This window comes from Amblyraja radiata, chromosome 4, assembly GCF_010909765.2.
Source record: "Amblyraja radiata isolate CabotCenter1 chromosome 4, sAmbRad1.1.pri, whole genome shotgun sequence".
Lineage (NCBI taxonomy): Eukaryota > Metazoa > Chordata > Chondrichthyes > Rajiformes > Rajidae > Amblyraja > Amblyraja radiata.
Window position 1 is genome coordinate 18759682 of NC_045959.1, and position 25458 is coordinate 18785139.

At 43.0% G+C, this 25458-nt stretch overlaps 1 protein-coding gene across 1 annotated transcript in view; it reads right to left on the minus strand.

Annotated features, from left to right (window-relative positions):
- Positions 1 to 3204: 3204 nt before the first annotated feature.
- LOC116971868 overlaps positions 3205 to 25458 on the minus strand; it is a 283701-nt gene continuing 261447 nt past the window's right edge. Inside the window, exons 17-18 of the mRNA XM_033019036.1 lie at positions 22930 to 23039; positions 3205 to 3773 (exon numbers count right to left, since the gene is read on the minus strand). Of these exons, the coding sequence (XP_032874927.1) occupies positions 3746 to 3773; positions 22930 to 23039 (138 nt within the window). The 3' untranslated portion in view covers positions 3205 to 3745. The remainder of the gene's footprint in view (positions 3774 to 22929; positions 23040 to 25458) is intronic.

The following is a 25458-nucleotide window of genomic DNA, read 5'->3' on the forward strand; positions in this document are numbered from 1 at the left end:
AAGCCATGTCGTTTTGCTTGGCTGGCATTGTTGCACGTGGAAATAATTGATATACAATTATGATTCAAATATACGTACACAGGCACAGGATACATAATTGTGCGTATGAAACACTTGTTCATGTTCCAGCAGCTCTCTGTGTATCTCTGTGCTTCCCTGTTTGTTCTGCATTGCCCAGGATATAAGTAATGAACAAGTCCACACATGGCATGCATTACGCTGTCAAAACCAGGAATGCTTCTAAATCCTTCAATGTTATTAAAATTCAATTTGAAAATAGAGAAAAGGTTTTCAAACTGCCAACAATTAACTAACGCAAAAATGCTTAAGTAAATTTAGGGACAATTTGAAACATTTAAGTAACCTTGATTAACCCAAGGATGTAAACGTTTTTTTGACGTACCTTGATCCCTTGCAGTTGCACCGCTCCACTGAGGTAGGGTCAATGTACCAGCACCACTCTTAACCTGCCGCATGTTTTACAGGTGGTTCCCCAGCTTAAGAGCTGGGAATTACCCATAACATCAGAATCAGAATCAGAATCAGAATCACACTTTATTCGCCAAGTATGTTTTGCAACATACAAGGAATTTCATTGGCCAGGTCAGTCATACAATTAAAAGTAACAGATCACTTCAAAAATACATTTTAACATGAACATCCACCACAGTGACTCCCACAGTTACTCGCTAGAATTTACAAGATTGAGGGGGGATCTTATAGAAACTTACAAAATTCTTAAGGGGTTGGACAGGCTAGATGCAGGAAGATTGTTCCCGATGTTGGTGAAGTCCAGGACAAGGGGTCACAGTTTAATGATAAGGGGGAAATCTTTTAGGACCGAGATGAGGAAAACATTTTTCACACAGAGAGTGGTGAATCTCTGGAATTCTCTGCCACAGAAGGTAGTTGAGGCCAGTTAATTGGCTATATTTAAGAGGGAGTTAGATGTGGCCCTTGTGGCTAAAGGGATCAGGGGGTATGGAGAGAAGGCAGGTACGGGATACTGAGTTGGATGATCAGCCATGATCATATTGAATGGCGGTGCAGGCTCGAAGGGCCGAATGGCCTACTCCTGCACCTATTTTCTATGTCTATGTTTCCACATTCCTCACTGTGATGCAAGGCGAAATAAAGTTCGTCCTTCACCTTAGTTCTTAACTTTGCACTCTATTGTCGGGAATGAGAAATCTTATATCAGACTGCTGTGAGGAAACAGCAGGGAAAGAACAAACCGCAAACTCAGACTTCCAAATTAGGATGGGAATCCAAATGTGGAAAAGTGCAATGGCCTTGAAAAGAGCTGGTGCAATTCTTGCAAACAACCATTTCATTAATCCTGATCATCTCAAGTGAACTGCTGTTCTTGTACTTTCCAAGCAAATAATATCTGTGATAAATGTTGGTTATTGCCATTCCACACAGCATGAATTTCTTCTTTGAGCAGCTGAGGGTTATGCTCGTCGCAGTACACTGACCAGTGGCTTTCAAGTTAGTGTGTGAGACCACCTCAAAAAATATATATGTGGTGGGAGTCATCCAGAAAATTACAGGGCAATCATTAGACTTTAATGACATTGAACAAACATTGATAGAAAGTCCATTAAGGTGGACAAAGTAAATAACAAAAAAACACTCGCTGGATGCTCTTGGTAGTTAACCCACAATATTTGTGATTCTGATTAAAAATACTAATTGGGAAACATATTTCCCAATGGAGAGGAAACCTTTCTGCACCACTCAAGGTGTTCCCAAAAAAAATATCTCAGTGGGATATCTCTGATGTCCCCTGGTCCTGTAATTTATTCCATTAACATTGACCACTATAAGACGTAGGCAGCAGAGTTTAGTTTGGAAGAAACAATACTGGCCAATCTTTCCTATGAACATTCATCAATGTAATCTGGCATCAACGCCATCTATAGATTTCAGTGCAAAACCTTAATGGACTTGGTGGGGAAGGGGCATTGATGGCTAGTTCAATGGTAAGATACTTCTCCGTGCTAGTTTTAGTGAAAGTGATAGCTAGTCCGATGGCATTTAACATCATGTTGAAAATTCAGCAGAGACCAGAAAGACACTACGACTCTTTGGGTGACTCAGGAGACTACTCACGACCATACAGGCGATACCCTGGCGACATGTCGTGGGGTGAAGCCTGTATGGCCATGAATAGTCGCCCAAAGAGTCGTACTTTGTTCCGGTCGCCACTGGATTTTCGACATGTTGAAAATTTTCGGCGACCTGCGACGACCTATGACGGGTGCCGTCAGTCGCCGAAAAAGTCACGTAAGTGGGACGGGCCCATAAGTCTTTCAAAAATGTCATGAGATCTTCCAGATGATTCAGGTGGTTGAACAAAATCTCAGTCCGACAGACTTCATTTTCAAGGGACAAACCCATCTGTCTCTCAAGTACAGTGCTGAGGCAAGCTGAACTGATCTTCCAGTTCAGACTTTGACATAGACATTGAACAGGTTCTTGGCCCATCAAGTCCACTCTGACCATCAACTTCCCTTAGATTTTACCACTCAATTACACACTTGGGACAATTTATAGTGGCCAATTAACCCACCAATCTGCATGTCTTTGAAATGCAGGAGTAAATGTAGGAGCATTGAGTATAGAAGTTAAGATGTAATGTTAAAATTGTACAAGGCATTGGTGAGGCCAATTCTGGAGTATGGTGTGCAATTTTGGTCGCCAAATTATAGGAAAGATGTCAACAAAATAGAGAGAGTACAGAGGAGATTTACTAGAATGTTGCCTGGGTTTCAGCACCTAAATTACAGAGAAAGGTTGAACAAGTTAGGTCTTTATTCGTTGGAGCGCAGAAGCTTAAGGGGGGGCTTGATATAGGTCTTTAAAATGATGAGAGGGATAGACAGAGTTGACGTGGATAAGCTTTTTCCATTGAGAGTAGGGAAGATTCAAACAAGAGGACATGATTTGAGAATTAAGGGACAAAAGTTTAGGGGTAACATGAGGGGGGACTTCTTTACTTAGAGAGTGGTAGCTGTGTGGAATGAGCTTCCAGTGGAAGTGGTGGAGGCAGGTTCGATTTTATAATTTAAAAATAAATTGGATAGGTATATGGATGGGAAAGGAATGGAGGGTTATGGGCTGAGTGCAGGTAGATGGGACTAGATGAGAGTAAGTGTTCGGCACGGACTAGAAGGGCCGAGATGGCCTGTATCCGTGCTGTAATTGTTTTTATGGTTATAATCTGTTGCAGTCACAGGGAAAAAGTGTAAACTCTACACATCAGCACCTGAAGTTAGGATTAAAACCAGGATAACAGAGCAGTGAGGTAGCACTCTGTTGGATGCACAACATTAATAAGCAAGAAAAAAACTGATGGAGGAATTCAGCAGGTTAGGCGGCATCTGTGGAGGGAAATGGACAATGTTTCCCAGTACACTTGCACATCAACCTGTACATTCTGAATTTTCCAGGATTTTGGGGTAGATGTCCTTTGGTTGCTAATAGCAAGTGACACGAAAGAATTCTGTGATTTTCGGATTCACTGTTCTACTGAAGGCAACAGTACTGGGTATCGGAGTGCAAATAGCACCAGTGACCATGTTTGCTGATGAGCAATGGTTGACGTTAGTTCTAATTGTAATTATCATGTGCTTACATCAAACAAGTTGCAACTCTGATATAATGTTTCAAGTACAGAAATGTCCAAAGAATTTCCTAAGATAAATCGAGATAATGCAAATAATTTTCAGTCCCATTCCTTTTAGCTTCCAGTTCTCACAGCATCGAATCTGAAAAATATAAGATATTGGCAACAATGGGACAAATACGCAGTTTCCTGCCCAATACTGGATATGCTTTGATCTGATCTAAACGTTATTCCCTTATCACATATCTATACACTGTAAATGTATACACATTTTGTAATCATGTATTGTTTATCTGCTAACTGGTTAGCACGCCACAAAAAAAGCTTTCACCGTGCCTCGGTACACTTGACAATAAACTGAAACTGAAGTTGACTGTCTCTGGGTTTTCTGATGGACATTGAAGAGAGTTATGAAAACGTTTGATGAAATTCGACAGCTTCTGGGCACTCAAGCCCTGCCACAGTGCTCAGCCTGGGCCACTGTACTTCGTACCCATCCACTTTCCTCTTTTAAGAAGTTCATTTAACTGAGCTTTTGACCACGACCAAATAAGTTGGTCGATGGCATATTATCTGCATTGAAAGTATGGTGTGAAATGCCATTGGTTGTGTTTTGCTTATGCTGAGCAAGCAATATAAATGGAAGTGTTTGACACTGTACTACTCATTCTCAAGCTTGGTCCTGTATCTCCCCTCCATTAGCATTCTTCTCCCCCCCCCTCTATAATCTGGTTGAAAAAGGGTCTCGACCTATCCATGTTCTCCAGAGACGCTGCCTAACCTGCTGATTTACTCCAGTACTTTGTGTCATAAGGAATAGGAGTAGAATTAGGCCATTCGGCCCATCAAGTGTCCTTTTGTGTATTAACCAGCATCTAGTTTGTTGTTTCTACTACTCATTGTGTATGGAAACATTTATTAAGTAATATGGCATGAAAAACACTCCACACTGGTCATCAGGCACCCACTCATACTAATCCATTTTATTCTCTACTCATTGAACTATCTATATTTCATTGGAGACCTTTGAACTATATTTAATCAGACTTTATCAGACTTCAATGTTACATCTTGCACTAAATGTTGTACCCTTTATCCTTTATCTGTGAACGGCTTGATTGTATTCATCTATAGTCTTTTCTTTGACTGCATTGCGTGCTAACAAAAGCTTTTCACTGTACCTCAGTACATATGACAATAATAAGCTGAACTACCTAAACTAAAACTACCCATCAACTTGCTCAAGATTCTTTGATTCACAGACACGAGGAGAATTTTATGAAGTAATCCACCAGATTCGAACAGCTTTGGGAAATGGGAGGAAACCAGAGGACCAGGGGGAAAGGGAATAATGTAAAACGTCCACATAGACAGGAGCGGAGGTCAGGATTGAACCTCTGTTGTTAAATCTGTTACGGCAGCATTACCAGCTGCGCCACTATGCTATTATGGCTCACATTTCAAAATAATAAAAACAGGAGCAAGTGGCTTGACAATAAGCTGGCTGTGATATATATTTGTGTAGCTAACATGCTAACTATGAATTTGTCGCATCTTGAATATATTCTCACTATTTTGCATCACCCTCCTGGTTATAAATGAACTACGCCAACAATTGCACTTCATTTACCATTAATATATTTTTTGAGTTTTTCTTGTATTGGAATCCAACAATTTATTAGCCCAAAAGCAAGTATAAAACCAGTGGATGTAATTGAATTAAGCTGTGCTCAACATTTAAAACTGATTTGTTGACAAATTAAAGTATTGCTTTGCTAAATTATAAGTAAATAATTTAACTTCCTGAAGGTGCTTTAAATTTGTTCTGTTCTCGCTGTGATGGAATATGTGACATGCTCTAATCTTTTTTGGTTACAGAAAGCCATTTGTATGGCTCAAACTTGGGCTGTTGTGCTTTTTTTTTAGGGCTGGAACAGTCGGTCATCATATGGTATTAATTAATTTGAACAAGAGTAGCAAGAGATGTGCATATTATCAAATGTCTTGTACCAGAGTAAACAATGCAAATCACCCCTTTCACTTACGACGTCAAAGTTAAAAGCATGTTACAGTAATATATAAAGTAGGATCAATAAAGACTCTTAAAGATAGCGGAGTCAGGGGATATGGGGTACTGATTGGGGATGATCAGCCATGATCACATTGAATGGCGGTGCTGGCTCGAAGGGCCGAATGGCCTACTCCTGCACCTATTGTCTATTGTCTAATAAGCCAGTTAGCCCTCGGTGCTTCTTGTCTTTCACTATGATCATGGCTGATCATTCAAACTCAGAAACCCTTTAATGATTTCTCCCCACATCATTTCATCCTTCTAGCCCCAAAAATAAAATGTAACACCTTGATTTGCCTTCAATTGCATTCCATGGTAGAGAATTTCACAGATTCACAACCTTCTGGGACAAGGTGATTGTGAGAACTTGAATCACCTCGGTATAGAAGGCTACGGGCCAAATGCTGCAAGATGGGATTAATAATGAATGTGTTCATTGGTTGGGGTGAAAATGATGGGACGAACGGGCTGGTTCCATGCTGTAAGATTCTCATCTTGGTCCTAAAATTCTAAATGAACTATGAATGGCGGTGCTGGCTCAAAGGGCCGAATGGCCTCCTCCTGCACCTATTTTCTATGTTTCTATGTTTCTACGCAGGGGTGGAGATTGAATGAAGTGGTAGGTCTTGAGATGCTGGAAGGAAGTGAGGCTTGGAGAAGAAATTCCACAATTTAGAGCCTTAGGGATGCACATGAAGACAGAATTAAAAGAAGGCTACAATTCTAGAAAAGGAAGTCACAATTCATTGTTCTTTAAGAAAAACATCCAACTCTTCATATGGAATTGTCATCTGGACAGAATGGAGAATTTAACACACTTAACGCAGGGAAATTGAAATTGAACGAACAGAGACTGCTTTGAAAGAAAGAAATCCCTGCTTGCTCATCTCTTTTTTTCAATCGGTAAAACGGAACAGTAGATTCCTCGATAGACAGTGGGCCTGGCTTTGCATGTGTGGAATTATGGCAAACCTCAACAACACAGCACAGCTTGAACTGTCCTGATCAGATCCAGCTCTGTGTTACACCTGCCTTGTGATACAGGCAAGCACCATTAACATGCAAATCAACACATTCGGGCTGCATTTTCCTTCACACGAGTTGCAGACTCTGGTGAAAAAAAAGGGGGAAAGCAAAGTTGGCTGCAAAGCGGAGGTTGAGAAGCAGATGCCATTGCTTTGCTAGCATTCAGAAGATGGCACTGCCAGGCTCCCATATTCACGACTCCTTCACAGCCTCCTCTCAACTTTGCAGTCTGACCTTTATTCCAACAAGAACATGTGAGGAGATAACAAGGCACAAATGTCGCTTAGAGTTTATCAGCAGCTGAAGGAAAATACTGCAGGATGCTGATCATGTTTTGAAATTAATATGACAGGAAATCTGAGCCACTGAATAGTACAGTGTACAAAATCAAACAGTCAACATTTAGCAAGCAGTATGTGTGGCAATTCAATAATAGTGCACTCAATCAGTTGTTTGCATTCTCCATACCAGACACCCGATTCTATTCGGAGCTCTGCCACAGAAAGAGATTAACATTCAGGCAGAGGAAACGATTCAAGGAAGTACTACTTGATGAATGCATCTTCCCTGGTAGTCCTGACCCTTGACTTCTCACTGTGGAAAAGTATTCAGGATGGTGTTGTAAACCTTCCGTCCACGCGTTAGGTGCTGAAAGAGGCACTTGCAGAAGTGGAAAAAGACGCACACCACCTGGTAAACTACCCACCCACCCCATTCTGTACCCCCTGATCAATCCTGGGAAGAGTTGCCGCATTGACCTTAGACATCACAAAGCCTGGAGTGGAAGCAAGTCATCCTCAATCCTAAGGGATGCCTGCGAAGGAGAAGAAATTATGTTCTGGACTCATAATATGAACTAGGAGGAACAATTCTCAAAGGGTATCAGAAATGGATGACCTATGAACAAACCTGCAGCTTGTTGAAAGTAGCAGATTCAGCTGAGAAAGTGGATACAAAAGTCATATAGGATTTTAGCTTTTCTAAATGGGAGCATAAAGTACCAGAGCAAGGAAGTCATGAATTTTCTAAAACAACACAATACACAATACCATTTATTTGTCATTTGAACCTCACATGAGGTTCAAACGAAATTTGGTTTCTGCAGTCATACAAGAAAAGAACCAAGACACACACCAACACAATTTACACAAACATCCATCACAGTGAATCTCCTCCTCACTGTGATGGAAGGCAAAGTCTTGTCTCTCCCCTGCTCTCCATTCTTCTCCCGATGTCAAAGTCAAAGCCCCCAGCAGGCACTAGCAACTCCGCGGCCATTTAAAGCCGCGCCGGGCGATGTCAGGCCCCGCTCCAGGTCACTTTCAACCCCGCAATTCGGGCGGGAGAAGTCGCCATTGCCGGTGCCCCGTAAAAGCGGTCTCCCACCGGGGAACCGCGAGCTCCCGGTGTCACCATCCACCGGAGTCGGGTCGCAGCCGGTGGATGGTGACACCGGGAGCTCGCGGTTCCCCTGTGGGAGACCGCTTTAAACCGCTAAAACAATGGTTCTGTCACAACTGGAATATTATGTTACACTTTAGAAAGCATGTGTCTTAAGGGATGTGACACTTTTGAAAAAGTGCAGTAAAGATGTACTAAGCCATATCCAGCAAGAGGATCTTTAGAGACAGAGATTCATATGCATAGAGTTGTAGGAAACAGAAAAGAGCCCTTCGGCCCATCATGTCCATGGCAGCCGATGTTTCTGCCCATCCACACAAATCTAATTTGCCTGCACTAGAACCGTATACCCCGTATATCGGGAACATGTTCGGACTTCCCCAACATGTTCCCGATGTTGGGGAAGTCCAGGACAAGGGGTCACAGTTTAAGGATAAGGGGGAAATCCTTTAGGACCAAGATGAGAAAAACATTTTTCACACAGAGTGTGGTGAATCTCTGGAATTCTCTGCCACAGAAGGTAGTTGAGGCCAGTTCATTGGTTATATTTAAGAGGGAGTTAGATGTGGCCCTTGTGGCTAAAGGGATCAGGAGGTATGGAGAGAAGGCAGGTACAGGATACTGAGCTGGATGATCAGCCATGATCATATTGAATGGCAGTGCAGGCTCGAAGGGCCGAATGGTCTACTCCTGCTATTTTCTATCTTTCTATACTTCTATCCCTTGCCCATTTAATCCAATGCTCTGCTGCCTAAATCTATCTATCTAATATATAAAACTCTTGTGCCATCCGACCGGCTGCCGTCCGGCTGCCTTTCTTCCTTTCGATTCGTTCCATCGTGTGATGTCACAATGCCCAATGCTCGCGGATGTCCAATCGGGATGGATCCATTTACATATGCCTTTGCACCAGCCCCAGCCCCTGGTGACCGTGTCATCGTGTGATGTCACAATGCCCAATGCCCAAAGACATTCTTGCCATAGAGGGAGTACAGAGAAGGTTCACCAGACTGATTCCTGGGATGTCAGGACTTTCATATGAAGAAAGACTGGATAGGCTCGGCTTGTACTCGCTAGAATTTAGAAGATTGAGGGGTGATCTTATAGAATCTTATTTCTATGTATCCCTCTCCTCACCCCTCGGCTTGTACTCGCTAGAGTTTAGAAGATTGAGGGGTGATCTTATAGAATCTTATGTTTCTATGTCTCCCTCTCCTCACCCCTCTCCCTCTCCCACCCATCCCTCTCTCCCCCACCCCGTTCACACTCTACCACACCCCCTTCCATCTCCCCCCGCCCCCATCCCTCTGTCCCTCTTCCACCACTCCCTCTACCCCTCCCACCCCACGCCTCCACTTCTCTCCCCCTTCCCCCTCCACTCTCCCTCCCCACTTTCCACCCTCTCACCCCACACCTCTCCCCCTCCCTCCCTCCTCCCCATCCCTCCCCTTCCACACATCTCTCTCCCCATCCCCCTCTCTCACCCCCTACCCCGCTCTCCTTTCCCTCCCAAATCTGCCCCTTTTCCTCCTCCTCCTCTCCCCTCCTTCCCCTCTTCTCACCCCCCTCCCCCCACCTGTGTGTTTGGGGTGTGGTTAATATGAGTGTGTTGCCGCAGCCCCCCCAACCCCCCCCCCCCCCACCCCACCTGCAAACGCCGTTGGGGAAACAGACCCAACGGGTCTGCACTTGGTCTAGTTATATATTAAAACTCTAGCCCCATCCGTCCGACATCCGTCCGGCTGCCTTTCTGCCTTTCGATTTGTTCCCGCCGTGTGATGCCACAATGCCCGATGCTCACAGACGTCCAATCGGGATGGATCCATTTACATATGCCTTTGAACCAGCCCCAGCCCCTGGTGACCGTGTCATCGTGTGATGACACAATGCCCAATACCCAAAGACATCGTTGCCATAGAGAAGGTTCACCAGACTGGTTCAAGGGACATCAGGACTATCATATGAAGAAAGACTGGATACACTCGGCTTGTACATGCTAGAATTTAGAAAATTGAGGTGATATCTTATAGACTCTAATGTTTCTATGTTTCCCTCTCCACAAATCCCCCCCCCCCCACTCCAACCCATCCCTCTCCTCCCCACCCCGTTCACTCTCTACCCCACCCCCTTCCATCTCCCCCCTCCCCCAAACCCAAACCCTCTGTCCCTCTTCCAACACTACCGCAACCCCTCCCACCCCACGCTACCACTTCTCTCCCCATTCCCCCTCCACTCTCCCTCCCCACTCTTACCCCTCTCTCCCCCCAAAACCCCCCTCCCCCTCCATCCCTCCTCCACTCCATCCCCATCCCACCCCTCCCACACATCTCCCAACCCATCCACCCCTCTCACCCCCTACCACGCTCTCCTTTGACCTCCAAAATCTGCCTCTTTTCAACCTCCTCCTCTCCCCTCCTTCCCCTCTTCACACACCCCTCCACACACCTGTGTGTTTGGGGTGTGATTAATGTGAGTGTGTTGCCGCAGCAACTCACAAACGCCCCCCCCCCCAACACAAACGCCGTTGGAAAAACAGACCCAACGGGTCTGCACTTGGTCTAGTGACTCTTAAATGTAGTGATTGTTTCTGAATCTCCCACCTCCTCTGGCAGCGCTTCCAGAGAACTACCGCTCTGTAAGAAAAACCTTCCCCTCAGATCCCCTTTGAGACTCCTTTTTAAACATGTCTTTTTGTTTTTGGTACTCCTACCACTGGAAAAAAGATTTTGAGCGTCTATCCTATCTTTGCCTCTCATGATCTTCTATATTCTAATAGTCACCCCTCATCCAAATAACTCTCCTAGTATAGTTCCACTCATCCTTTCTGATCAAATTCAATAATTTGAAGCCCTTTGTTGTCTCCGCTTATCATTCCTCAGCCTCAGTTACTATCTCCACCTTTCCCTACCCCACTGGGCTCAATTTGCCTCAATATCCAATGCTCCGCGGCCGATGTTCTTAATAGCACCAAGTCCACATCAATCCCCTCCCTGTCCTTTCAAACTAATAGCCCTGTCCCACGGTACGAGTTCATTCCAAGAACTCTCCCGAGTTTAAAAAAAAATCAAACTCGTGATACGCACGGAGAATGAACGTAGCAGGTACGTCGGAGCTCGGGGACGTCTCTTAGCGCTAACGGCAGATACTCGGGAAGACTCGCTAACGGCAGGTAAGCACGGGAAGACTCGTGAAGATTTTTCAACATGATGAAAAATGTCTACGAGAGCCCCGAGTACCGACGAGTGGTCATTACCGTAAATCTCCGAGTTCGAATCCGGGCAAACTCGGGAGTACTCTTGGAATGAACTCGTACCGTGGGACAGGGGTTTAAGTGTTCCCAGTTAAGCCTATGTTATAATTCTCATCCTTATTTTCAAATCCCCTACAAGATTTGTTTCTCTCTATCTCTATAATCTGTAATGTTATTCCCTTTATCATGCATCTGTACATTGTGGGCAGCTCGATTGTAACCGAGTATAGTCTTTCCACTAACTGGCTAGCACGCAACAAAAAGTTTTTCACTGTACACGTGACAATAACTAAACTAAACTCATAACTAGAGCCAGGATGTTTAGGTGCTAAAAAACTCCGAAATAGGCAGGCAAAACGGCCTAATAAAATTACAAAAAAGGCACGAAAAAGGCATTTATTGACAAAAAAGACATAAAAAGCCATGTATTTCCACCACCAAAATATGGTTTAAAATGATAATATAATGGCATTCTACATTAAATTATCAAAGTTGCCTGGTTGCACATAATTACTAGCATTTTTATCAAATTATCTAGTGTTAAACTATGCCGTCTGTCAGACAGAATATGCTTCAGTTGTGAGAAACTTATTTCGACCTCAGCTGAGGTCACTGGTGCATACCAGAAACAAGCTACCGACTCTATATTCATGTCGATATCTTGTGCATTACAACTGCCTTTGAGAACTTTAGTTATGTTTTGTATTTCTTCAAGATCTTTGTTAGCTAAATTCACTCTCGCACATTTTCCTTGAATGTCTTTACCTACTTCGCCAGGAATTTCATGGATATCGTCAGTTACTTTGTTGAAAACCTGCAAGTTATTCGTTAATGTTTCGCCACGTTTCTCAAGGGAAATGATAGCTTTTGGGAAGTTTGCAAAATTGGAAGCAATAAATACAAGATCGCGGTGGAGGGACTTTTTCTGCATGATTTCACTGACGATCATGATTGCAGCAGATTCTTCTTCTTCAAAACAGTTGACGATTTATTTTATCTTTTCAAATCATGGCAGAGTACAGCAGAGAGCCATATACCTCACCTAGTCAAAACAGGATGAGGAGGTAGCGGAATCTCGGGTGCCATTTCCTTGACGGTGCTTTGAGGATCTGACGGTGCTTTGAGGAAGATTTTCTTGGCATTGGAAACTAGGCGATCGACATTTGGAAACGAGCTACTGATGTGCTTTGCAATTCTATGAAGTCCTTGAGCTAAGCATGTCAAATGCAACATTTTGGGGAATAAAACTTTAAGAGCACGAGCATTTTTTTCATGTATGGTGCTGCATCAGTCACAAACAGAAGAACATTCTCGTGTTATATACCTTTAGGCTAAAGTACAGCAAGTGAAAATATAAACAACTGAGCAATAGTTGAGCTGTTTGACTTCTCCAATACTTCCGATGTCAACAAATACTCCTTTGATGGTTGACCTGCCTCCAGTTTACCAATGACCACATTAGCAACATATCTCCCCACAGCATCGGTTGTCTCGTCTACTGAGATTCATATTTTGTTGCATGCAACTTCATCTCTAATTTTCTGCACAACAATGTTAAAGTTGCTGTCAACATAATTTTTCCGTAATGACTCACTTCGTATATGTTCCTCTGTGTATTTCTCTAAACAAACACTGAGAGATTTGTTTTCCAATTTTCACAGTGGATTTCCAGCGTCAATGAATGCCTTGCACAGATCAATCAAACTCAGATTTGCGTCTGGAGCCAGCAGTAAATGGAGTGAGGAGACAAGCTTGGGTATTTGACTTGGGTAGTCTACACTCCAGCGGTATCAACATTTACTCCTCTAATTTTAGATCGCCTCTTCCTTTCTTTTTCCCGCCCCACCATCCTGACGAAGGGTCTCGACCCAGAACGTTGCCTATTCCTTCTCTAAATATATGCTGCCTCACCCGCTGAGTTTCTCCAGCATTTTTTGTCTACCTTCGATTTTTCCAGCATTTGCAGTTCTTTCTTAAATAGATCTTGGAGAAGGCTGAACCAGCGGGCAGAAGGATGAACGAATGAACGATCGACGGTGGCGTCCCCAGTTTTGCCCCGGTGGTGGAAACTTTCTTGTAAGTTATACTATGTTAACACGTTAATAATAACATATATATTAACGTGTTAACATAGAAAACGTAATTGTAATCACGGCACAATTAGAGAAAATAGCACGACTTTTAAGCAAAACGGCAAAAAAAGGCTGATTTAGGCACTTGATCATGAAAAAGGCGTTATCTTGGTGAAATCATCAAAAATGGCATGAAAAGGCACATGGCATTTATGGCAAACTCTTGGCTCTACTCATAACCTTCAATTTTAGTCCTTTAATAATCCACAAATTTAATGGCTTAACCACATGCGATTTCTTCTCCATTCTTTGGAATTCTCTCCCTTAGCCTACTTTCTCCGCCTACAGCTCAGTGCAGCACCTCAATACTTGTCTTTTTTTTTCTCATGCAGACATTCCTCAAAACATACTTCATCAATCAAACCATTTATCTATAAGCAACGATCTTGTCTCTTCACCATTCTAAAATGTTGTTGACATTTCTAAAACTCAAGCATTTCCACATTGTCAAATGTCTTTATGTCACAGCTTTTTCAAAATGCCTTTGAGCTTTAATAATTAGTTATTTTTTATTTTTAAAGTTCATTTACAGACACACAAAATCACTGTTTTTACCTTAAATGTCTATAATCACAGTTTGTTCATTGATAATTTTTGTTAACTTTAGAGATACAGCGTGGAAACAGATCCTTCGGCCCACCGAGTCCTTGCCGACCAGTGATCACCTTGTGCACTGACACCATCCTACATACTAGGGACGATTTACAATTTTTTACCAAAGCCAATTAACCTATAAACCTGTATGTCTTTGAGTGTGGGTGGAAAGCAGAACACCTGTAGAAAACCCATGGGGTCACAGGGACAATGTACAAACTCCTGTACAGACAACATCCGTAGTGGGGATCAAACCCGGGTCTCTGGTGTGGTGAGGCAGCAACTCTGCCACTGCGCTACTGTGTGCCCCCGTATTGAATGAACGAATGAACTAATGCGTTTATTGGCCAGGTATTCACATACAAGGAATTTGCCTTGGTGTTCCGCCCGCAAGTGACAACATAATATACAGCGAGGGTTAGGAATGATACATAAAACATTAATAATAAAACTAATAATAAATTGATGTTCAGATTGAAGTTCCTGGCCCCCTGCCCCTCCATCTCAATCCGTTAGGACAACTAGAATCTTTCTGTCACCCAACAAATCTTGGCTCAAACTTCACAGAATGAGGACACAGTCCAGCACAATGACATGCTGTTGGATATTTTCAACAATTATTTTTATACTTGGCAACCAAAGTGCATTTCTCAGATCCACCATTTCTATGATTAACACTCGACTAACTAACAATATCCAACATACCAGGAGCAATTTACAATTTATTACCGAAGCCAATTAACCTACAAACCTGTATGTAGTTTGGAACATTGGAACATGGGAGGGAACCGGAGCACCCGGATTAAACCCATGAGGTCACAGGCAGATCGGTGGGGATAGTGATGGGTGGTGGAATGAGATATGCTCTGGGTTTACTTGAAATCTTAAAAATGAATAATTCAATGTTCATGTCAAACATTGTACATGTCGACCAACATGCTCATATGGGCATAATACAGGCAGGTGGGACTAGTATAGATGGTGCATGTTGGTCGGTATGTACAAGTTGGGCCGTTACCATGCTGTGTGACACTATGCTGTTGTGTTGTAGACTACCCAAGTGGAATATAAGGTGTTATTCCTCCAGTTTGTCTGTGTCCTCGCTCTGGCAGTGGAGGAGTCTGAGAATACACATGTTGGTATGAAAATGGGAAGGGAAATTAAAATGGCAAGCAAGGGCTATTGTCCTTTCACTTCTCTAGTGAAGAAGCTCTGACTGAGGTGATTTATTTTATAGTCCACACTTTGGTCGGCATAGCCATTGACATATAGTGTTGGTCTTCCATTTTCCATTGATACAACCCATGTGCCAATTGATCTGTTGATATTATGAAGCACATCAAGAACACATCAGTGGTTCAGAGGAACGTCAAAACCCATGGGTGGAATATTTGGTTCTTCAGTATTTTTTGGACAACCGCGTTGTTCTATTCTGTTCTTTTCTAGACTTTGGTGAGATTCCAGAACATTCCCAGAATGGAGATGGAGACTAGATTATTTCTAATTAAAGAGCTTGATTATCTTAAAGGCTTTAAAGATCAGTCTTCTTATACTGTCTTTAAAAGCAAGAACACATTACAGCAGATCAAGCATTAAATGCCTTTGCTTTCAGATCATTCCTGTATAGATCATTTCTAATGGCCTGTTGGTATCCCAAGCCAGTTAGCACCAAGGCCTAAGGGACCCTGCCGCCATAATTATCCTTCAGAATAACCGCTGTGCTTTTTGCTATGTTTGAGAGCATGTTCCCTGGCTTGCAGCAGGAGAATCGAGGCTTGGAGTTTCATCATTTAGTTAATGAAAGAGAAAGGGATGAGATAATTTTTTTCATACTTCACGCTCCAAGTCAGCTATAATTCATGCCATTGAAATTTTAATCAAAAAATATTTGGTTACAAGTTAGTCTGCTCCCTTGTGTGACCTCTCACAATCCAAAAGGAAAGAATCTCACACGTTTCATTGCCTTAGATTCATGCTAAAACAAAAATAATTTTGAAGGAAATGAATAATAAGAGCAAAGAGGCAATGGCAACGGTTCCATGCTGCTTGACATTGCAGTGTTTAGCAACAAAGCAGAAAATAAAGCTCATACTTTTACAGAGCCCTGTATACATTTCAGTCTTTTGGGGACTTTAACGTTAGGAAAAAGGCTTTCCTGGATTGAAACATATTTCCTTCAAAACTGTTATATTTTACAATTTCAATACGTCAAATAATGTTTATTAACATGTACAAAAGCATGCAAATTCTGGCAACTGCAAAGGAACCAATGTCAAATTTTCTGTCTGGTTTAATTGAATATTCTGATGCATAATTCGCAGTGGTAGATTTATATGCCAATTTTCATAATACCATGTTGCAGTTATATAAGATATTGGTGAAGCTACATTTAAGAGTTTTTAAGAAAGAACTGCAGATGCTGGAAAATCGAAGGTACACAAAAAAGCTGGAGAAACTCAGCGGGTGCAGCAGCATCTATGGAGCGAAGGAAATAGGCAACGTTTTGGGCCAAAACCCTTCTTCAGACTGATGGGGGGTGGGGGGAAGAAAGGAAAAAGGAGGAGGAGCCCAAAGGCTGGGGGATGGGAGGAGACAGCAGGAGGGCTGAGGAAGAGGAGGAGACAGCAAGGACTAACATAATTGGGAGAATTCAATATTCATGCCCCCAGGATGCACTCCCCAAGCGGAATATGAGGTGCTGTTCCTCCAATTTCCGGTGTTGCTCGCTCTGGCCATGGAGGAGGCCCATGAATCCTCCTTTTTCCTTTCTTCTCCCCGCCCCCCACCCCCCATCAGTCTGAAGAAGGGTTTCGGCCCGAAACGTTGCCTATTTCCTTCGCTCCATAGATGCTGCTGCACCCGCTGAGTTTCTCCAGCTTTTTTGTGTACCTATATTTAAGAGTATTGTGTTCAGTTCTGGTCACCATGTTATAGGAAAGATGCCAAGCTGGAAAGGGTGCAGAGGCGATTAGAGGGCCTGTCCCACTTTCACAACCTAATTCGCGACCTTTTTTACTCATGGACATTTTTCATCAGTACGCGACTTACTTGATGCCACAAGTACCTACGACTAGCATCACAACCTTCTACGATCTACCCACGACCTCCTACGACCTCGTGATGACCATGTTGTGAGTATAAGTCAAGGGTAAACTCGGCAGAGGTCATAAATTAGGTTGTGAAAGTGGGACAGGCCCTTTACAAGGATGATGCCATGACTCGAGGGCCTGAGATACGGAGAGGTTGAGCAGGCTAGGACTTTATTCCTTCGAGTCGAGAAGGAAGAGGGGGGTGACCTTATTGAGCTCTACAAAATCATGTGACGAATAGATCGAATAAATGCTCAGTCTTTTGCCGAGTGTTGGGGAATCAAGAACCAGAGGACATAGGTTTAAGGTGAAGGGGGGAAGCTTTAATAGGAACCTGAGGGGTAACATTTTACACAAAGGGTGGTGGGTATATAGAATGAGCTGCTAGAGGAGATAGTTGAGGCAGGTATTATTGCAATGTTTAAGAAGTATTTAGATAGGTACATGGATAGAATAAGTTTAGGGGGATTTTGTTTATACACAGACAGGAAGGACTAGTGTAGATGAGGCATCTTGGTCGGTCTGGGCCAAAGGACCCGTTGCCACGCTGTATAACTCTATGACTCTCAGTAAGAATGTCAGATTTTAGATTGTAGTGATTGTCATTAATTAGAAACGGACTGTTTGTCATCAGAATGGGAAGTGGCATTAGTACTATGATTTTATGAACCTACCAACAGAATACAGTGAGGGCTGTGTGAACCAACATATCCTCTTAAATGTAGAAGGTGGAGAATGGAACATGTATCTTCCCAGGTTCAATCCTGACCTCGGGTACTGTCTGTGTGGAGTTTGCACATACACCCTGTGACTGTGTAGGTTTCCTCCGGGTGCTCCGTTTCCTCCCACATTCCAAATATGTGTGCATTTGTAAGTTAATTGGCATCTGTAAATTGCACCAAGAGTGCATGGTGTGGACGGAAAAATGGGACAACATAGAACTAGTCTAAATGGGTGATTGATGGTCAGCATGCACTCGGCAGGCCAAAGATTCTATTTCCATGTCATATCTCTAAACTAAACTAAACTAATCCATAAGGGCACATCGGCAGAGTTGCTGACTTACAGCCCTTGCAGCTCCAGAGATCCAGGTTTGATCCCGACTACTGGTGCTGTCTGTACGGAGTTTGTACGTTCTCCCCGTGACCGCATGGGTTTTCTCCGAGGTCTGCGATTTCCTTCCATACTCCAAAGATGTAGAGGTTTGTAGGTTAAATTGGCTTAGTATAAAAAATATTTAATTGCCCCTAGTGTGTGTAGGATAGTGTTAATGTGCGGGGATCGTTGGTCAGTGCGGACTTGGTGGGCCAAAGGGCCTGTTTCCGCACTGCATCGAAGTTTGATATGTGGTGAGTAAAATGGGAATGTGTGCTTTAGTACACATTCCCATTTACTCCTGTGATGTAAATGCCTGGGACATAAGACAAAAGAACAAAATAAATAGGCCAAGGAGTAAGCTATTCAGCATCTTTTCCTTGTTCTGCCATTCGATAAAATCATGGCTGATTTTTGAATCTCCGCTCTTCTGTTCTGCACTGCCCGACATAGAACAAAGAAACGAATCAGCACCTTTGACTTCTGTAATATCTAAAAATGTATTAGGATCATACAACCTGGAAAAATACCTTTTGGCCCATCATCCCTTTGCCAACCAGTGGGGATCCATCTGCATCACCCCATCTGGTAGCACTTTTTCTTCCTCGTGTCTGGCAAGCGACGGTCGGTGGTTGCAGAATTGGCTACTTCAGTCAGTCACTGTGGTACAGTTCCTGTCGTCAGCATTGCCCGGGATGCATCACGTGGCGGCTTCTGCTTGCATCCCTGGTAGCACTTGGCCAGTAGCCTTCAACTCTATTGACCTCTGTCTTGAATATACTCAGCAAACGAACTTCCACCACTCTCCTGAATTAGTGAATTCCAAAGTTTTACCATCTTCTGGGTGAAGACATTTTCACCTCCATCCTCAATGGCCAATCTCATATTCAGAGAGTGGTCCCTTGTTTCTAGACATTGCTCCCAAGGAAACATCAACTTCACACTCACCTTGTCAGGCCGCTTCAGGATTTTGAACAATTCAATGCAATTTACCAAAAATAGGCTTAGCCTGTTTAAATTCTCCTCACTGCACTCCCTCTATCACAAAAAATGTGGTAAATGTTACACTGCAGTTCCTTCTTAAACATTTATTTTAGGTAATCACATCCAATTGCTCCATCCTCATGTCAGGATGCATGCAAAATTCCAAATGACAATAGATAATAGACAGCAGGTGCAGGAGTAGGCCATTCGGCCCTTCAAGCTAGCACTGCCATTCAATGTGATCATGGCTGATCATCCACAATCCGTACCGCATTCCTGCCTTCTCCCCATATCCCTTAACTCCGCTATCTTTAAGAGCTCTATCTAACTCTCTCTAGAAAGCATCCAGAGAACCGGCCTCCACCGCCGTCTAAGGTAGAGAATTCCACACTCACAACGCTCTGTGTGAAAAAGTATTTTCTCATCTCCGTTCTAAATCGCTTACCCCTTATTCTTAAACTGTGGCCCCTGGTTCTGGACTCCCCTAACATCGGGAACATGTTTCCTGCCTCTTGCATGTCCAAACCCTTAATAATCTTATATGTTTCAATCAGATATCCTCTCATCCTTCTAAATTCCAGAGTATATAAGCCCAGCCGCTCCATTCTATCAACATATGACAGTCCCGCCATCCCGGGAACTAACCTTGTGAACCTACGCTGACCACCTCAATAGCAAGAATGTCCTTCTTCAAATTTGGAGACCAAAACTGCACACAATACTCTAGATGTGATCTCACTGGGGCCATGCACAACTGCAGAAGGGTCTCTTTGACCCTATACTCAACTTCCCTTGTTATGAAGGTCAACACGCCATTCCCTTTCTTCACCGCCTGCTTACATGGGGACAAGGTAATTGCAAGGATGATGTGTCTCTGAATGTGGTACCAGGCACCAGGGTTAGGGGGGGTCTCAGAACAAAGTGCATTATGCTGACCACAGATTAGAAGACATTTCTTCACTTTGAGTTTAATAAGTCCTTGGAATTATCCAACTAGGGGCCGTGGAAATAAAGCAAATTTTGGGGAATAAAGGAATATGGGATTCATACATGAAATGGGTTTGAGGTAAAAAATCAGTCACGTGCTATTGAAACCAAGGACAGTCACAAGGGTCTGAATGGCCTACTGCTCTTCTATTCTTATCCCCTAATGTTCTTATGTTAGCACTAGGCTCGCATAGTATAAAACTATCCTCCACCATTTGCAAGTTGCCCACAGTCAATGGGAATGCTATGGGCTTTTATGGATGAGATAATCTTTAGAATCTAATTACACCTCCTTGCTCTGCTTTCATTTACGCATTTGCCTTGGCTAATAACATAATTTTACAAGGAATCAAATAAAATTAGAGAGTCAATGACATTACTCGCGGCACGACAGTAAAATGGAAGCCAGCAGTTTGAATTGCCATAGGCTTTTCTTACCCTCAAAGATGCCACAAACTGGGTAGTGGTGACATTTATGAAACCTAAGGTTGTTTAAAAAAAAAACATACAACCAAAGTAAAATATTCCATGACTCGAAGAGCTAAAAATATTTGTGACAAAATGTATATTTAAGTTAATCTGTCATTTCAACATATTTGCATTTGTTATTTAAGAGCCCAAGAAATAAAAGCCAGAGTAGGACATATGGCCCCTCGAGGGTGCAATAACATTCTTTAAGGTCATTGCTGATCTAATTGCTGGACTTTCTTGATTGCTCCACACACTCCATGACTCTGCTTTAGCTCAAGTATCTACCTTGGCCATGAATATTTTCAATGTCTCAACTTGTGCTGCTCTCTGGTTAGAGAATGCCACAAATTTACGACCCTCTGAAAAAGAATATGTCCTCATCTCCACTTTCCCTTCCCTTGTACAAATCCACCCAGAGCTAGAGCTTCCCCATGAGTGGAAGCACCACTGGCTCCAATTCATTACAATCTACCATACTTGCCACTGTTTATAAACTCCTTTGAGGAAATTTGCACTTTCTTCCCCTGACCATGTGGATTTCCTGTGGGTGCTCTGGTTTCTTCTTGCATCCATTGGCATAAAGATTGGGAGGTTAATTTGTCACTGTAAATTGCTGGTGAAATGTAAATGAGGGGTAGAATGTGAGGGAAGTTGATGAATATGCAACAGAATAAAATGGATGGATGGTGTTCGGCATGGACTCAGTGAGATGAAGAGCCCATGTCTATATGTCTCCATGTCTGTATATACATCAACCAGATCCTCTACTTTCACTGTTCCACCACTATGTCAATGCCTTCAGTTGATTAAGCTCTGGAATTCCCCCTCTAAACTGGGTCTTGGGTTTTTTTGTAATGTAAAAACTGTAGAAAATGCAATTTCATTCAAACCAAGTTGTTTGAATGGCAATTAAAAGCATTCCATTCCATTCCAAACCTCTTCAACTCTCCTTTTCTATCCTAATTTAAGAAGCTTGTACAGACCCACTCTCTGACCAAGACTTCAGTCACCTGTCCTCAGAAATTCTTAGGTGTTTCAAAATGCTCCTCTGAAGGACCTTAGGACATTTTACTGTCTCAAAGGCAACTTGTAAATACGAATTGTTGTCATCACGTTATAATTTAATTGGTTGTGTTCTTATTTCATTCAACTGTGAATTGAAAAAGTTTCTTCTCAGGATAACTACCATCTATCTCGGTGCAATATTATTGAGAAACTTGATTTGAATGCCAACAACTTTTCCCAACATTAACCAGGTACAAAGGCAATTTTATTTTAATTATTTTAATGCAATATTTTCTAATAATTTGGATGTGCTTTTATATACTTCTAGTTAAGAAAGTATGATTTTTGTCTTTTTATTTATTTACTTCAGTTTCAGTATTTCTTAAGTGTACCTAAATGTCAAACACACTCAAAGCCTATTAACTTAATTGACAGCTTTGACAGCCGGCAAAGCCTCAACTTGACCCTGCCCTTGTCCATAGTCAAATATTCATGGGGGTGGGGGGCTCGGCATTGTGCCAGCTGAGGCCAGCGATTGGTCAAATCTTGTCACTTGACTCCTGGGCAGGATGAGGCATTGAGTTCAAATCTTCTCATCTGGCTCGGGTGAGAGCGACAAATATGGTGGCCATGGAATGTAAGTCGAGACAGCGTGACCAGTTCAGCCTGTTCCCCAGGTCCACATGACATTGATAAACGCCATTTTCTCATTTTTGCATGTTACCTATCGTCCTTAGATTCCCATCAACTATACAATTTACCTGGGCATCAAAATAGAAATTACGGTGGCCTATTAACCTACCAATCCTCATGTCTTAGGGATGTGAAAGGAACCATGTACCCTGGTAGAACAGGAACAACATTCAAATTCTAAAGTGACAGCACTGGAGGTCAAGATTAAACCCATTGTTTAAACATCGATGCTATTAGGTGCTACTAATAGCATTGATGTGCCACCAACGATTCACCCTATTGATTTCTTATTTTGTTTAATCCTTATTTTTTAGGTTATGGAGTCATACAGCACATAAACAGGCACTTTAGCCCACCAGGTCTCTGTTGACCATCAAGCACCTATCTATGCTAATCTCAGCACTTAGTCCATAGTCTACTGGCAATAAATGACATGACAAATATTGGATCAGTTCATCATGTTTCAAAATGGCACACAGGCACTGCATGACGATACTCACATCTTCTTCTGTCTCTCTCGGAGCTCTGGTGATGTGGAGGATTGCTGTTCAGTGTCCAGACCACTCACTTGCTGCCGCATGAAACTTGCGCTGTTTTCAGCATCGAACACCTAAGACCGTTACAGAAGAGAGGAGAATGAAACCACTCAAACTCTGGAGATATGGGCCTGTCTTTAACTGTGTCATCTATACCACCAACCCATTCTCTCCATCCCACCAACATCTGTTCCCCAACACAGCTGGCACAAACTGACCCAGAGGAGGAGAATGAAGAGCAGATGGAGATAGTGGAGGAGAAGGAGGTGGTGGAGGGGAATGTAGTCACATACCACAGAAACATTACATCCATGCCACCGCTATCCCTATCTACAATGATCCCATCCATCTACACAGGGCCTGTGGTCCGTTGACTTCAAAGAGCAGCTGCCTGTTACTGACTGTGGATATTTGTTCTTTCCTGGCTTGTTCTTATTCTTCCTTGATGATAGAGATGTTGCTCACACAAAATCTGGTGGGGGTCTGTCTGCTTTTGGACTGAAAGTGGACCAGTTGTTATGTGTGATATTATTTATCGGGGGAGGCGAGGACTTTCTTGAACCTCTGCCTGCCTCAGGTGGATGTGCTCCTACAGCACTGTTGAGGAAGGATTTCCAAGGTTTATATCATGTAATGATGAAGGACCAGCAATATATTTCTGGGTCAGGATGGTGTGTAACCCAGAGTAGAACCTGGAGGCTGCGGTATTCCCATGTACCTGCTCTCTTGGTCTTGTTGCTGATGGGTTGGGGTGATTATGTCAGAGAAACCTGGGCAAGTAACTGCAGTTGATTTTGTATGTGGACTACACTGCAGCCACTGTGTGCCAGTGATGGAGGGGATCAATGTTTGGGTTGGGAGTGGGCATTCATTGAAGGGGGCTGCTTTGTTCTGGATCATGTAAACTTCCAGAGACCTGTCACAGTTGCTCTCTTCCAGACAAGGGTGGTGAAGACACTGGGAGATGCCCTAACAAGGCAGGAGGATGGGAACCAATGCAGGGAGACAGAGGGCCATAAAGTGAGGACAGAACCAAAAGGTAGAAGGGAAATAAGAAAAACAAACCTGATAGCTTTGTGCCTTAATGTGAGCGGCATTCGTAACAAGGTGGATGAATTGAATGTGCAGTTAGTAGTTAAGGAATATGATATAGTTGGAATTACGGAGATACGGCCTCAGGGTGACCAAGGCTGGGAGATAAACATGCAGGGGTATTCGATATTCAGGAAGGATAGACAAAAAGGAAGAGGAGGTGGGGTGACATTGCTGGTTAAAGAGGAGATTCATGCAATAGCAAAAAGAGACATTAGCTTGGATGCTGTAGAATCGGTATGGGTAGAACTGCGAAATTGCCAAGGGCAAAAATCGCTTTTTGGAGTTGTATACAGACCACCAAGCAGCAGTAGGGAGGTTGGGGATAGCATCACGCAGGAAATTAGGGATGCGTGTAGCAAAGGTACAGCAGTTATCATGGGTGACTTTAATCTATATTTAGATTGAGGAGGAGGAGGATTTCCTGGAATGTATACGCAAGGGATGTTTTTTTAAACCAATATGTGGAAGAACTGACTGGAGGGCAAGTCATTCTAGACTGAGTGTTGTGTAATGAGGAAGGATTAGCTAGCTATCTTGTTGTGCAGAGCCCCTTGGGCAACAGTGACCATAATATGGTGGAATTCTACATTAGGACTGAAGACAGATAAATCCCCAGGGCATGATAGTCTGCATCCCAGAGTACTCAAGGAGGTGGCCCTAGAAATCGTGGATGCACAGTGATAATTTTCCAATGTTCTCTCGACTATAGATCAGTTCTTGTGGACTGAAGGGTAGCCAATTTTTAAGAAAGGAGGGAGAGAGAAAACGGGGAATTATAGACCAGTTAGCCTTACATCGGTAGTGGGGAAGATGATTGAGTCGATTGTTAAAGATGTTGTTGCAGCACATTTGGAAAGCAGTGACAGGATCGGCCAAAGTCAGCATGGATTTATGAAGGGGAAATCTGGTTGACAAATCTTCTGGAATTTGTAACAAGTAGAATGGATAAGGGAGAGTCAGTGGATGTGGTGTATCTGGACTTTCAAAAAGCCTTTGACAAGGTCCCACACAAGAGATTAGTGTGCAAAATTAGAGCACGTGGTATTGGAGGTAGGTTATTGACATGGATAGCGAACTGGTTGGCAGACAGGAAGCAAAGAGTAGGAATTAACGGGTCCTTTTCAGAATAGCAGGCAGTGACTAGTGGGGTGCCGCAAGGCTCAGTGCTGGGACCACAGTTATTTACAATATATATTAACGATTTAGATGAGGGAATTAAATGTGACATCTCCAAGTTTGCGATGACACAAAGCTGGGTGGCAGTGTGGGCTGCGATGAGGATTCGAAGAGGCTGCAGGGTAACTTGGATAGGTTGGGTGAGTGGGCAGATGCATGGCAGATGCATAAATGTGAATAAATGTCAGATTTGGTGGCAAGAACAGGAAGGCAGATTATTAT